At 44.7% G+C, this 13,418-nt stretch overlaps 1 protein-coding gene across 2 annotated transcripts in view; it reads left to right on the top strand.

Moving 5' to 3' along the window:
• The first annotated feature begins 8,795 nt into the window (after window positions 1-8,795).
• The window catches only part of HSPA12A (heat shock protein family A (Hsp70) member 12A), a 71,259-nt gene continuing 66,636 nt past the window's right edge, over window positions 8,796-13,418 (top strand). For both annotated transcript variants that reach the window (XM_072995500.2, XM_072995499.2), the window contains exon 1: window positions 8,796-8,971. In XM_072995500.2, the coding sequence (XP_072851601.1) occupies window positions 8,944-8,971 (28 nt within the window). In that variant the 5' untranslated portion in view covers window positions 8,796-8,943. The remainder of the gene's footprint in view (window positions 8,972-13,418) is intronic.

The following is a 13,418-nucleotide window of genomic DNA, read 5'->3' as shown; positions in this document are numbered from 1 at the left end:
GGTGACTTGCTTTCTGTTGACGAGAGTGCCTTTGCTGCCTTACACTTTGGATTCGAATCATCTTCCTTGGTGATTTCCTGCTGTACCTCAATTTTAGATAATTTAATTTCTTCCTCCCTTCCTTTTTTCACTCCTTTTGGGTCCCATTTTGTTTAGACCTTTTATTATATAGATGAGGTGGGGGGGCTCCTCACTTTTCCTTTATTTTTGCTATTGCCTAGATAATCTGTCCTTGACTGGGTGGATTGCTGCAAAGCTGGAAGGAAGCCATCAGAGTAATCGGTGAAAAAGATATATCCCCATTCTCCACATTCTCTCCATGCTAGGGATTTTGTGCTGTGAGGCTGATTATATTTCTTACCTTTAAAGTCTGTGTGCATGTGTTAGCAGGATGGGATGCATTGTTCTTAATCTCCTGATGATGATTTCTCTTTCCCATCTGTACTGTTTCTTCTTGATTAGATGACGTGATAATAAACATGAATATAAAATACTGCAGTGCCCACATAGGGTTGATGATTGACTTTTCCTTCTCAAGTACTGTTGTTGTTGTCTGTTTTGGAGTAGACTATTGTCTGTTGCCTTCTTCCTGTTATTTTTTTGGGGGGGAGTAGTTTTGAGGGTTCTATAGGGCTTAATTTGGTCCAGCATCAGAACCATGAATGGGGAAGAACGGAAAGAAAGACCCAAGAGAGGTGGTCCTTTTTGTGTTTCGCAGGTAAACCAATGATGTGTAAATACACAAGGCACCTCTCAAAAGAATCTAAGATGACCAGAACCCAAAAGATTTCCCCATGCACATACCTAATAGCTGATTTGTCATTTAAAAAGCTCTTCAGGGCTTGTAGTAGCCCTTGAAAGGATTTGATTTGATTTAACTGAGCCTCCTTGATATTCCAAGAAATAGCGTTGTGAGTCTTTCAATGAAAGCCATTAGCAATTGAATGCATTCTAAGAGATTTCCATAGTTTCATAGAAATTAAATATACCGTATTTTTCAGTGTATAAAATGACACTTTTTACTTAAATAATTAGACAAAAAATTGAGAGTTGTTTTTATACATGGGAGGCAGCCGCTTTCCTTACCTTTTGCAAAGCCACAGGGTAAAGCGGCCGTGAAAGGGCGGCAGGATTGCACCCCTTTGATCCTGAAGCAGCCATGGAAGGGCTTCAGGACCAAAGGGGTGCAGTCATGCAAATTTTCAAATTTTCTAATTTGGGGGTTAGAAAAGGGGGGGTTGTCTTATATATTGGGCTATCTTATAAACAGAAAAATACGGTAATCAATTTGATCATCCAATTAATGACCAAATTATCTCCAGCCTGAACATACTTGATCTTGTATGATTTCAGAAGCTAAGCAAAGTCAGGTATGCTTAGAACATGGATGGGAGGTCACCAGGAATTTCCAAGTAGGGCTAAAAGAAATCAAATGAAAAAACTCATAATGTGCTATTATATGATGTGATGCAAATATTTTAGCCTCCAACCCAGCTTTGTTTTGAGCTACTTTCTGTTATGATTTCTAGAGTATGTTCGTTTTAAAATTAAACTTATTTGTCTATCCTGTCTGCATAATTCTCATTCTTCTACACTCTTGTCTATGTAGTCACAGTGTAATAAGAAGAGGTTATGAAGACATCTCACCTTCTATTTAGGAGTGGCCATATGTCTACAGAAGTAGAATCTATTTACTTATTTTGTTATAAATTATGAGTCTGACAGCTAATTTACAAGATCACTCACTGCATGTCTACACACAGTAAGTAGTTTGTGTGCATGTCCTGCCAAACAAATTGGCTGCTTCTCTACACAAATCTGCAGGATGATGCAACTCAAATGAGCAGCTGAACACATGGTAACTGCATCATACTCATAAATTTCCTCACCAATCTATGCACTGCTGTTAGGAGGGCGCCGCCCAGAAGCCACTGGTAATGGTGCGGCTAAAAATTATTGTAAATAAATAAATAAAATAAATATTACAAAGTACTGCATGGCTAAAGTAAGGAAGTAAAAAAAATACTATACAAATACTTCATGTCGATTTAGGCTGTCTCCACTTAATGGGACATCTTGCAAAAATGTTTTCAAGCCCCTTGAGATGTTTTGTCTCCTAAAGAGAGTGAGAAAAGGAGAACTATATTTTCAGTTAGGGTGTCTGTAGTTTGTGCAGACTGCCTCTGCACAAAACTGGTATCCAGTCACTTTGAGAAAGGATGGACACAGACAGAAAGAGCAAGCAAGGGACAACTGGCAAATCTTTTAAATGATGTAAGCAATCTCAGTAGTACTTTTGATCTTAAGAAATCCATATAACAAAGCAGCAGTCATCATCATTTTGTGAAATTTGTGTTATTTGCTTTAAAGTGTTGTTTGAGCAAGTTTGCTTAAGTGGTGCAAAAATGTTTTTCCTTCATTTTGAGTGTGCTACAAAATACTTTATGCAATATAATTTTGCTATTCTTCATCCTTCTATGTGAAGATGAGACAAGAAATCACTTATGTACTCAGTTTAAGGGCATGTTGATGATGGGGTTTAGTTAGAACACACCTGCAAGCATGAGCTATGGGGCAAGATGGACTCCTGTGTGGGCTGGGGTAGCTCAGATTGCTCTAAACTGGCATTGCAGGACCATGGATAGTTCCCAGCAGACTACAGGTTCTACCTAATAGAAGTCCTTAGAGCTTTTAGGTCAAAGATAGGCTACTTTCAGTCTTCCAGATATTTTGACACTGCAACGCCTACCAGCTACGACTACTGTAACAGGTTTAATGATAAGGGATTAGGAGAGCTGTAGTCTAAAACATGTTGATGGCAATAAGTTTCCCCATCTGCATTTTATGTATTCCTACATCTGACTACCTCTCCAGGCTGCAGAGGAAGCAGTTGGCATCACCACTGAAATTGTTTTAGCTTGTTTGTGGAACCAGAGAAACCTCTTAGTGTCCAGTGAAACCACAGTGTTTTGTTGTTGTTAGTTATGTCTCACCAAGTTGCCTCTCATTTATGGCAACCCTATGAATGAGTGTGGCGACCGCCCATGTCACCGATGTTATTCATATCCATGCGCTGATTTGCATAAACCTATGAGAGGGCTGGAGAGGTGGAGTCAGCAGCTACATGAGGCTTGGCTGGAGAAGGAGGAGTCAGATAGGGCTGGTTACAGATACAGTATAAGTAATGAGAGTGGTAATGAATCTGCAAGCTAAAATAACTATATACTGAGGTAACTGTTGAGGAATTGCTTATGTATGCTAAATATCTGAAAAACTTCTGTTATTACTCATTGTGCTTCACTTAAATAAATTCTGTTTCTGTTCACAAGACAGATGTTCTGACATACGTCATTTTATATTGTGGATTGAAGTAATCCACTGGTGGCAGCGATAAGAAAACGCAATGTGCGCCTTTGTGAGGGAACAATAAACGGGGCACATGGGTATTGCGACAAATTGGTGTCAGCTTGTGGGATATGTAGCATTAGCCCTTGGTTTGCTGAAACAAGCAGGGGTCATGTGAGAAAACATCACTATGAGTGATCTTGAAAATATTATATAATTAATAGCCCTGCTCTGCTCTTGCAGATTCAAGGCTGTGGCTTTCTTTATGGAGTCAATTAATTTTATTTATGTATGTATTTAAAATATTTTTACCATGCCTTTATTCTCAAAAGGACACAAGGCAGCTTACATCATTAAAAGGACAATATTTAAAAGTTAGAAATAATTAATATACACATATTTTTTAAAAAAATTAAACAAGTATAATAAAAACAGTAAATAAAACCATTACTAAAAACACATTTAAAAGCAACAGTGCACAACAGTCCAATTTAAAAAAACAAACAAACCACCAGTCACTAAAAAAAAGCCGGTCTGAAGAGAAAGGTCTTTGCCTGCTTGCAGAAGGACAGCAAAGATGGGGCCAGCCTGGTTTCCTATGTGAGAGAATTCCAAAGCCTAGGAGCAGCAACAGAGAAGACTCTCTCCCGTGTCCCTACCAAGCACATCTGAGAGGGTAGTGGGACCAAGAGAAAGGCCTCCCCTGATTATCTTAATGCCTGGGCAGGTTCATAGAAGGTGGTGTGATCTTTTAGATGGCTTGGACCCAAGCTGTTTAGGGCTTTATACGAGGTCAATCCATCTCACACTTGGTCCTCCACTTTTCCTGATCCTTTCCATTTTTCCCAGCATCATTGCCTTACTGAAGTCTTGTATTCTCATGATGTGCCCAAATTATGACAACTTCCATTTCATTATATTTTGCTTCTAGAGAGAGGCACACAATGTGGTGCACACCTTAATTTGGTGATAGGGTTGAGTGTACAAGGGGAAGCTGAGAGCAATGCCACCAGGAAGTTAGACTCCACTGTGAATCTGGACTCCCAACCGCAAAGTGGAAGGGTCAAAGCTGCAACAGCAGACTTAAGATGCACCCACTGTCTTCAGAAATATTTGTCACATCAGCAGAAAATAACTGACTGTTGTACTGATGATGGGGGTGGAGGAACTCCTAAAGAGCAGCAGCATTAGCAGAAGGTAACACTGGCAGAGCATCTTTCCCAGACAATGGCAGTGACACTCAAGCTAGCTTTCATTAGTACAGCACAGAAGGTGGCAATAGTAAGCTATCTCTGAATATTTCTAACTTCAAAAACTTTATGACAATCCAATCGAAAACGAAATGGTCTGTTACAGCAGTGGTCCTCAACCTTGGGCCTCCAGATGTTCTTGGATTACAACTCCCAGAAACCTTCATCACCACCTCTGCTGGCCAGGATTTCTGGGAGTTCTAGTCCAAGAACATCTGGAGGCCCAAGGTTGGGGACCACTGTGTTACAGGATTCATGTGCATAGGTTAAGATTAAGAATAATAACCATGTATTATCAAGTCAATTCTCATTTATTGTGACTCTTTTCAGGGTTTACTAAGTAGATAATACTCAGAAGTGGTTTACCATTTACTTCTTCTGGGAAAGCACAGTTTGTCCGAGGCCACACAGACTAGCTTTCCTCGCAGGAAACATAGTGGGGAATCAAACTTCCAACTTCTGGCTTCAGACCAGATACCTAGAGGACTAAATACAACAGCACTATACAATAAATGACCTTTCTATCTTTTATAGTCCTACTGTTCTATTTTAAATAACCACTTGAATTGCTTTCAGTGGCTTTGGATACAATAAGGATGTGTTAATGAAGAAAGTATGAGTGGGATGTATTTATTGTATTGACAGGTTCCACTGAGATGTGCCGTCTCCTCAGAGATCTGAAGTTATAGCAAAACTATAATGGGTACAATTTTCTCTTTAAGTAGAAACATGGCAGAGAAAAATATGACATCATTCAGTGTTTCTATAAACCCTTTCTGTGTAAATGCACATGAAAAGAGAACCACTTTCCCTGAACGCCCTAAAAATTTCTCCCTCCCCAGTTCTCACTTGATCTTGGGCTGAGCCTAAGGTCCTGCTCCACCATCACAGTGGTAGAATGCAACTACAGCTCACAGGTCTAGAGTGCCAATATTTTTTGGCTAATATTTAGCAGGAAGAGGAATATCATCAGTAGCTGTTGTTGTGAGCTGTCCTTGTTGTAAAATGTTTTAGGGTGAGTTGGGCAATTAAGACCTATTAGCTTTACAAAAGTTCTGTTCTTGAAGAACACCAAAAGCTGCTACAGAGCATTTCCTGGTATGGAGCACTACACTTGCCAGCATTTGTGGACTCTTATTGGGGTTATAGTGATGGAGCTATCGTGGTGAGTCTTTTTACTTTTAAAATTGACCACTGTACCCTCAGTCCTGCTGGTGCCATGGTTTACTCCAGCACAGCGTTATGCCAGCACAACAGTGTTGCTATACCATTATACCCTGGAGAAGAGGGAGCTGTTCATTTCTTAAACTTTTTTTAAAAATTACATTGCTCCTAAGCTTCTCAGGAAAAGGTTTTATTTTTGTACCTATGTGCGACACACATATACACAGCCTTGTGAATTATTCACATCACCTACAAGTAGGCCTGTAACTTAGGCAACCTGACTTGAAAGAGATAAATATCATCTTGTGTCTGACATTCTAAAAGCTGGCTCTGTCTAGCAAATGCTATGTTTATATGTATATCTGAGCAGTTGCAAGTTTTGAATATAGAAGATGGGAAGGAAGGACAGAGTCCTGCCTTTGTACTCTGCCTCACCCCTACTTCCTTTTACACAGATTGTTGGCATGCTCAGATCATCTAATTTCAAAAAACCAAACAAAAACCAAACCAAACCAAACCAAAAACCCTTGGTCAGTAATATAGATTGAGTCCCAGCGTATGCAAAAGATTTTGCTCTTAGGAAATAGTAACATGAAATGAAAGTTGTCTGGTTTCCTGTTTCCTATGAGTTCACCATCGGATGCTAAATATATAATTGTTGTAGGCTAAAGGCCAGATGTTATTCCCTGCTGTGTGGTATTGGGGGGGGGGGAGCCCAGAGCTCCATGAAGGACTGTCCTTATGGGAATTTCTCTCATAATAATAAAGAGCTGAGTCTCCATAGGCAGAGCAGCTGATGCCTCACTTAAGGGAGGAGGCTGAGCCCCTTTATGGTACAACCCAGAGAGATATCAAGAGCGCTTTTCCCTCCCATGGTGGAAACATTTTGTCTCTTTGCATAAATCTGTCTCTTTGGTTTTTTGTGCAATGGTGGTTCCCAGGGCTTAATTTGACCCAAAGCCCCGATTTCAATGCCGTAGACTGGAACATGTTAAGCAATAGGAAAACAGAACATGCCGTGGAGCAGCTGGACATGTATTCCACGTTCGCCAACAGCCAAGCCTAACAAAACCGAAATGGGGAATGTTTGATGGTGGGTTTTGTTTTGTTTCTGAACTACACCTCCCAGAATCCTATGGCTAGCTGCTAGCTGTGAGGTACTGGGAATTAAAGTCCAAAACCCCCAAATGCTTCCTTTAACTGACAAAAAGAGAAATATAGGAACAAAATTTCCCATTTTGCAATAACCTGACTGCCTCCAGACAGGCTGCATTAGCTTTTGTTCACACTACTTGTTCCCAGGTATTCTCTTCTTAAAAGGATATACAAATTTAAAATAACAAATGCATAAGAATATGCAATGGATTCCTATGCCATGGTCTTCTGAAAACACACACATGTGCATTACAAAAATGGCACTGATAGGGCACCCCCCTGGAAAATCCCAGCCCAACCCTTATCTTGATACTTTGTAATTTTATACACTGTGAGAGGCAGAGATGTTCTGTTGCCTTTATACGAGGGATGGGGGCCATGTGGCCCTTCAGACATTAACTCCCAGCATTCTTCACCACTGACTAGGATGGGAACTGCAGTCTAACGTTTAGAGGGCCACACCTTTTCTACTCCTGATTTATAAGATTGGTTAGCTCTCTTTTTTGCTGTGCTGAAGGGCAAGGCCGTTCCAAAGTATTGCATCACAAGAAGGATGGTTCACAACAATAGATTTTAGTTAGGAAATATTTCTCCTTCTCCCACCACCAGCACTACCCAGCCCATTACTGTGAAGACCACTTAAGCACAAAGGAGAGAGAGAGAAATCTGAGGAGGGGTGGCAGATGGCATTGCTGTCCCCAGTCATCAGAAAGCCCCAGCGCTTTGGTCCCACAGGCCTTGGGTCTACCATGCCACTGCCTCTCCCTGATGAGAGGCATCTTTGTGCAGTAAAGCCACACCTGTCCTGCAGTGTCCCCATGTCTTTTTCTCAAGGGACTGCTCTTGTTGCAAGGGTCTTGGACTTTTATCATAATGCGTTCTGAATGATGTATTTTTAAGCTGGCAAAGTGAGAGTGAGCACACACTGTTAGCTATTACATGATGGTGTGCAGCATATCCAAGTGTCTGTGGCATGATGAATAATGACCAAAGCCCTTCTCTGCACCAGGGAGAAGGCCCACGGGGCCACTGCCTTTCCCCATCTGCTTTTAAAAAAAATGATTTTTCCCTCCCCTACTGCAGCCCACTCCCCCCCCCACACACGCTTAGTACAGAAGTGCTGATTGAACCAGTTATTTCTTCAATGGCTGCAAATGGCCCTCCAGTCCCTTCCACCACCACTCTGCCCACAGAAGTCTTCCTCCAGGGTGGCCCATCGGCAGTCATGATACCAGCACTACAGCTTCCAAGTACTTTGCAGGGGCTCCAATACTCTGAAACATGTGGCCTCAGGGGAGAAGGGCCACCAGCACTCGCCGGTATATACAGGTGAATTAAGCATTTGGCGTTGTTAGTGGGGAAGGGCATTGTCTTGCAACCCTGTATAATCATCTCCCTTATAGCTGCAATTATAAACAAGCAAGCAGCCAAACAAACTCTTTGAAAGGCGATCTTTGCAAGGAAGCAGCAGCTCCTTTCAAGCCCAGTGGCCGGCTTTGGCGAGCCCATGCGCCTATTTCTCGGAGGTCGCCCACTTAAAGGCTCCTTTGTCAGCCTCCTCCTCCTCTTCCTCCTCCTCCTCCGCCTCCTCGAGTCTCTCCCCTGCTGGTGCCCGAAGGGGGTGGGAAGCAGGCAGGCAGGCGGCGGGCAGCTCACTTCAAAGGGGAGGGGCGCTGCAGAAATTTGAGCATCTCAGCAGCAGCAGCAGCAGAAGAAGAAGCAGGAGGGACGAAAGGCTGGCGAGCGCCCGGGTCAAACGCGACAGCCTCCCCTTTTCCTTCCCTGCCTGCCTGCCTGCCAGTCCGGCCAAGCCTGATCGTGGGTGGGAAGGACGAGGGAAGGCGAACAGACTCGACCGGCCGGCTCGGCAAACCTCGGGAAGGAAAGGCAGGAGCAAGCGGCTGCCCGGCCGCAGCGGAGCGTCGCTCGGCCCATGGCTCAGGCGGCCGAGTGACACGCGCGCTCGCGGGTCTCCGCCGGGCCGAGCGGCTGAAGGACAGAGCCGGCGCTGCAACCCACGCCTCCCGCCATGGCGGGGACCGAGAGCGTCACGGCAGGTAAGGAACGGGGCCGGGGAGGGGGGGGGGGAGGGGGCGGAGGCCCGGCCGGGAGCCGAGGCGCCGGAGGATCCACCAGAAATCGTCCCCGACGCCAACGGGGCCGCGGGCGGGGGAACAAGGGGGAACGGCGGTGGCCCCCGGCTGGATGGGGCGGATCGGGGGGGGGGCAGGCGCAGCCTCCGCCGCCGAGGCAGCTGCAGTGGGCTAACGGAAGACATCCCGATCCGGAGAGCGTGTGCAGATATACTCTCCCCCCCCCCCTTTCAAGTCCCCCGGGGCTTTGGTAGACACGAATGAGCCGCATACGAGAGTATGTAGGCGAAGCCGCGCGCGTCAGGAGAGCGCTGAGCGAGTACCGGCGACCGCTCGTAGGAATGCGGTACGGTCTGCATCTGCATTCGTTGTACACACATCAGGCAATGCAGCCACATGTATATGACACTCTCGACAGTCCATAGGGTATTAGGAAGGAGAGGCTTATTAGAAACGTGTGGGGGGGTATGCAGACGTTGCGTTAGCGTTAGTTTGCACTCAGGCATCCACACGGAGGGAACTTCCATGCGCGTGAAGTGACCTTACCGGCATCTGCCGAAGGCGCTCACGGTGCTAGACTACCGCCCGCTATATCCGCGTTCATTTATTCCTTCGAGTTTTTTTCGTGCAAACATCTGGAGGCTAAGTGACAGGTCGCTGTGCCGCACATTAGTAACTCCTCGCTTCCCTGAGTCTCCTCGGGAAGCGGTGGTCGTGAGGATGCCACCCCGCTGCCTGAGGCTGAGGATGTCGTGTTTTCCGTATATACCCAGTGAGCCCCCCCGCGCGCGCGCCCAGAGTCTCAGCGCCTCCTTCGGTCCCCTTTCCTCGCAACGCACGCGGCCAGAGAGGTCCCCGGGAGGGTTCCGCCTCGAGCCGCCCTCGTCTGCGCAAGGCCAGCCTGGTGAAGGGAAGCGGCGACTGCACCAGACCGGGAGGGAAAGCCGCCGGCGATAGGATCCAGGTGAAACAACAATGCGGAGGAATCCGAGGCGCCCCTCCTCCTCCGCGGCGCGCCTTCCCTCCGGCCGGCCGTGGCGGGGGGGGGAATGAGGGGGAGGCGGAGCGACTTCCCGGCTCTGCATGTGCTCTGCGGCTGGGCGGGGCGCCGGGCAAGGCAATGCAGACGTTTCCCCGAACCGGGGGGGGGCGCGTGGAGTGGTCAGCTTGCGGAAAAACCGATGCCGCCCCCTTGCTTGTGTGCGGGATAGCGCAACCCCCCTCCTCAGGAAACACGCTAGAGCTTCTCCTGACGCGGCACGGAGGCTTTTCAGATCTCCCCCTGGAAAAAAATATAGTGGAAAGGGAAAAACCTGTAGAAATGGCTGTGGGAGGGAATGGTACAGCCTCCAACGCAGCTGCAGAATGGCCTTTTCTTTTGGCCCAATTTTTGAGCCAAAGGCAGGGGCTCTGGCTGTCCAAATGAGTTTTGGACTACAGTTCCCATCAGCCACTGTGAGCATAGCCCATAGTGATCATGGGTATTGTTGTTCATCAGTCTTCTGGATCATTAAGGATGCTTTTATCCATACATATGATTTTTAAGGATACTGGGGAACCTGGATCCACCGGACTTGTCTATTCCCATTCGTCTTAATTAAATAAAAGGGCATGCCTTCTTTGGCACCCTTCTCATTCTTTTTGTGAGGTGTGGTGCAGAGTGGAAGCATTGCTGCCTCCTTTCAAATACAGATCTTGCTGCCGCTGAGGGAGAGATGGGGTTCCTTTCTCAAGGCTTATTCCTCCTCCAGCCCCTTTTTCTTGGCCCTGTTCATCAGAAAATTGAAGAGAAGGCGCTGAAATAGGAAAGAACGTGGGCTGCAGGGCGACATTATATCTAACCTTGATGTTTGTATATGCAAGGAGGACGGGGGGTGGGTGGGCTTGAGGGTTTTCCAAGATAGCCCAGTGCTGCCTCACTGCTTGTGCCAGCCAGCCAGCATTTCCAGGGCCAGACAACAGCCTCCTGGGTGTGGCTGGCCCACTGTAGTGTATGGTGCTCATCATATTTGAGGGGTAAGAAAATGCAAACTCATCAGAGCTTGGCAAGTGCCTTTTGGTTTGGAGCTGTGAGTTGCGCAGAGGATTGGGGTGTCATGATTTTTAAAGCCTACTTTCTTCCCTGTTGTGTGATCATGCTGATAGAGGCCTAACTATACAACACCAATTCATCTCTATGCTGTCTGCAGTTGAATGGTGCATAATCAAGTAATTTAAATGCAGAACATCGGAAGGGAGGGGGGCACAGGACATCAGTTGTGTCTGGGGGAGAGGGAGAAGCCTCTGACAATGGCTGCTTATGTGCTGATAAAGAGGATGGGAATGGAAATAGATGTCTTTTGTTGAAATAAGTATTTACCTTTAAAATGTGTTCTGCCAAAATTTTTTAAAAATATATAGTTTGCAGAGCTGTGTTTGCTGTAGACACTTAAAGCATCAGAAACATAGACACTGAGGTAACAGGGAAAGTGAAAAAGACAATTTATTTAGCTTGCATATGATGGATGTCACATATTCCTTTCACATAATTTATGAAACTGGTAAACTGATGCTAAAATAAACCTGAAGTAGGAAGGTTTCTATAGTACTCAGGCATGTGATCAGTATGGTACTCATTTGTCATACGAGAAATGATGATACATGCCTTTCTCTCTTTGACATTGTGAACAGCACAGAATTGTTTAAAATATGTGGAAAATGATGTTATGCATCTTTCCAAAGGCATTACATTGCAGACTTAATTATGATGAAATCTGCTGCAGTAAGTTTTGCTACAGAGCCAGGTCCTTAAATCACACTGACAAAGTCAACCGTTGCGACACACACCAATCATTAATTATCTTTATGGTTCTGGATCGTACAACATTGTGGTATTTCCAGTATGAAGCTCCAGGCAGCAGCACTCACACACAAAAGCCTCAGATTCCTTCAACTCTTGCCCTTTCCTACTTTCAGAGCATTTGGTTGAGCGGATGTACAGTACTTACCTGTTTGATATACATTGTAACAATCTTTTGGCTAAAACATAGTGCTTACTAATGTCTCATTTCAATTATTCCATTTATTTCAGTATTTACTGTATACCCTACTGTCCTCCCAGAGAGGACCCAGAGCGGTTACAATATTAAAAGAAACAATATTGAAAACTAAAAATACAAACCATTATTGCAAAATTAAAAGACAATTAAACTGGTAACATATTTAAAACAGCTTGAACAAGTTTAAAAGCATGTTGTTGTTTTTTGGAAAAAAAAGATATACAAATTTTAAAACCCACATTGGCAACTAGAAGTCTGCACATTTTGAAAAAATCCATAGATTGAAGCTGTCCTTTCCAGAAACACCACAAAAATGGTGCAATGGGTATCCCTTTGTTGATAAGATTTTGCTGTATACAAGTAGTTAGCAATCAGCCACTTGCCGAAACTTTGGCTACTTGCAGCCCACCAAAGTGTTCTGTGCTGCCAAATATACTGCTGATTTGGTGCCCTTCCTGCCAGATTTCAGGAAATGAGGAAAAATCAAACATAGGATGGATTAAATCAGTAAAAGAACCAGGGTCCTTAGTTCACAAGAACTGAGTAGGGATATTAATGACAGGACCCATGAGAGGTCACTAGTTCATAAGTCAGAAGCAACTTGACATCCCAGAACAATAATAGCATGGCAACAACTGCCAGATTGGCTGCCATCGTTGATTTCTTTCCCGCTTCACAAACATTATCCTGTGCACAAACATTCCCTGGCCCACTCCTTAAGACCTATCAGCTGTTGCTGAACAACTCCCAAGAGCTGGAACTCACTTCAAGGATGGTCTAGGGACCATTTTCAGAGAACCTGGACTGGTACACAGGTACAGAAAACAGACTTGCTTTGTCCTTAATGTGACAGCCCTTCAGTTATCTGAAGATGGCTACAGTTTTCTCTTCTCCAAGCTAAACATATTCAGCTCCCTCAACCGTTCATCATAGGACTTGGTCTTCAGACCTTCTACCATCTTGGTCACTCTTCTCTGCATACATTCCAAAAGGTCTAAACCTGATACATTATGGTCTGGAAAGACATTAACATTTATTAATACAACTATCATCTCTATATTTCCTTCTCTGCGCATCAAATTCAGTCCTATTTTGGCTTATTCAGGGGAATAGCTTGCAAATGTGAGGGTGCCTTAAGATATGTCTGTATTACACAATTGCATCATCTGAACTGTTCAGCTGCCATGATTTTGTCCCAAGGAACGCTCCCCTCCCCCAGATCTGCAGTTCAGTGAAGTATTTAGAATTCTTTACTTTCAGTCGTTCATCTGAGTGCATTACACTTCTGTACTTGAGAATTCTAAGTACTAGGATTTCAGAGGGTTGGGGCAGCTCTTTAATTTCTAGCCTCTTTTCCTGATTCTCAGTTCTAG

The sequence above is a fragment of the Pogona vitticeps genome, chromosome 3 (genome assembly GCF_051106095.1).
Source record: "Pogona vitticeps strain Pit_001003342236 chromosome 3, PviZW2.1, whole genome shotgun sequence".
NCBI classification, from domain to species: domain Eukaryota; kingdom Metazoa; phylum Chordata; class Lepidosauria; order Squamata; family Agamidae; genus Pogona; species Pogona vitticeps.
Note: the sequence above shows the minus strand (reverse complement) of the source record. Positions and strands in the feature narration are given on the sequence as shown.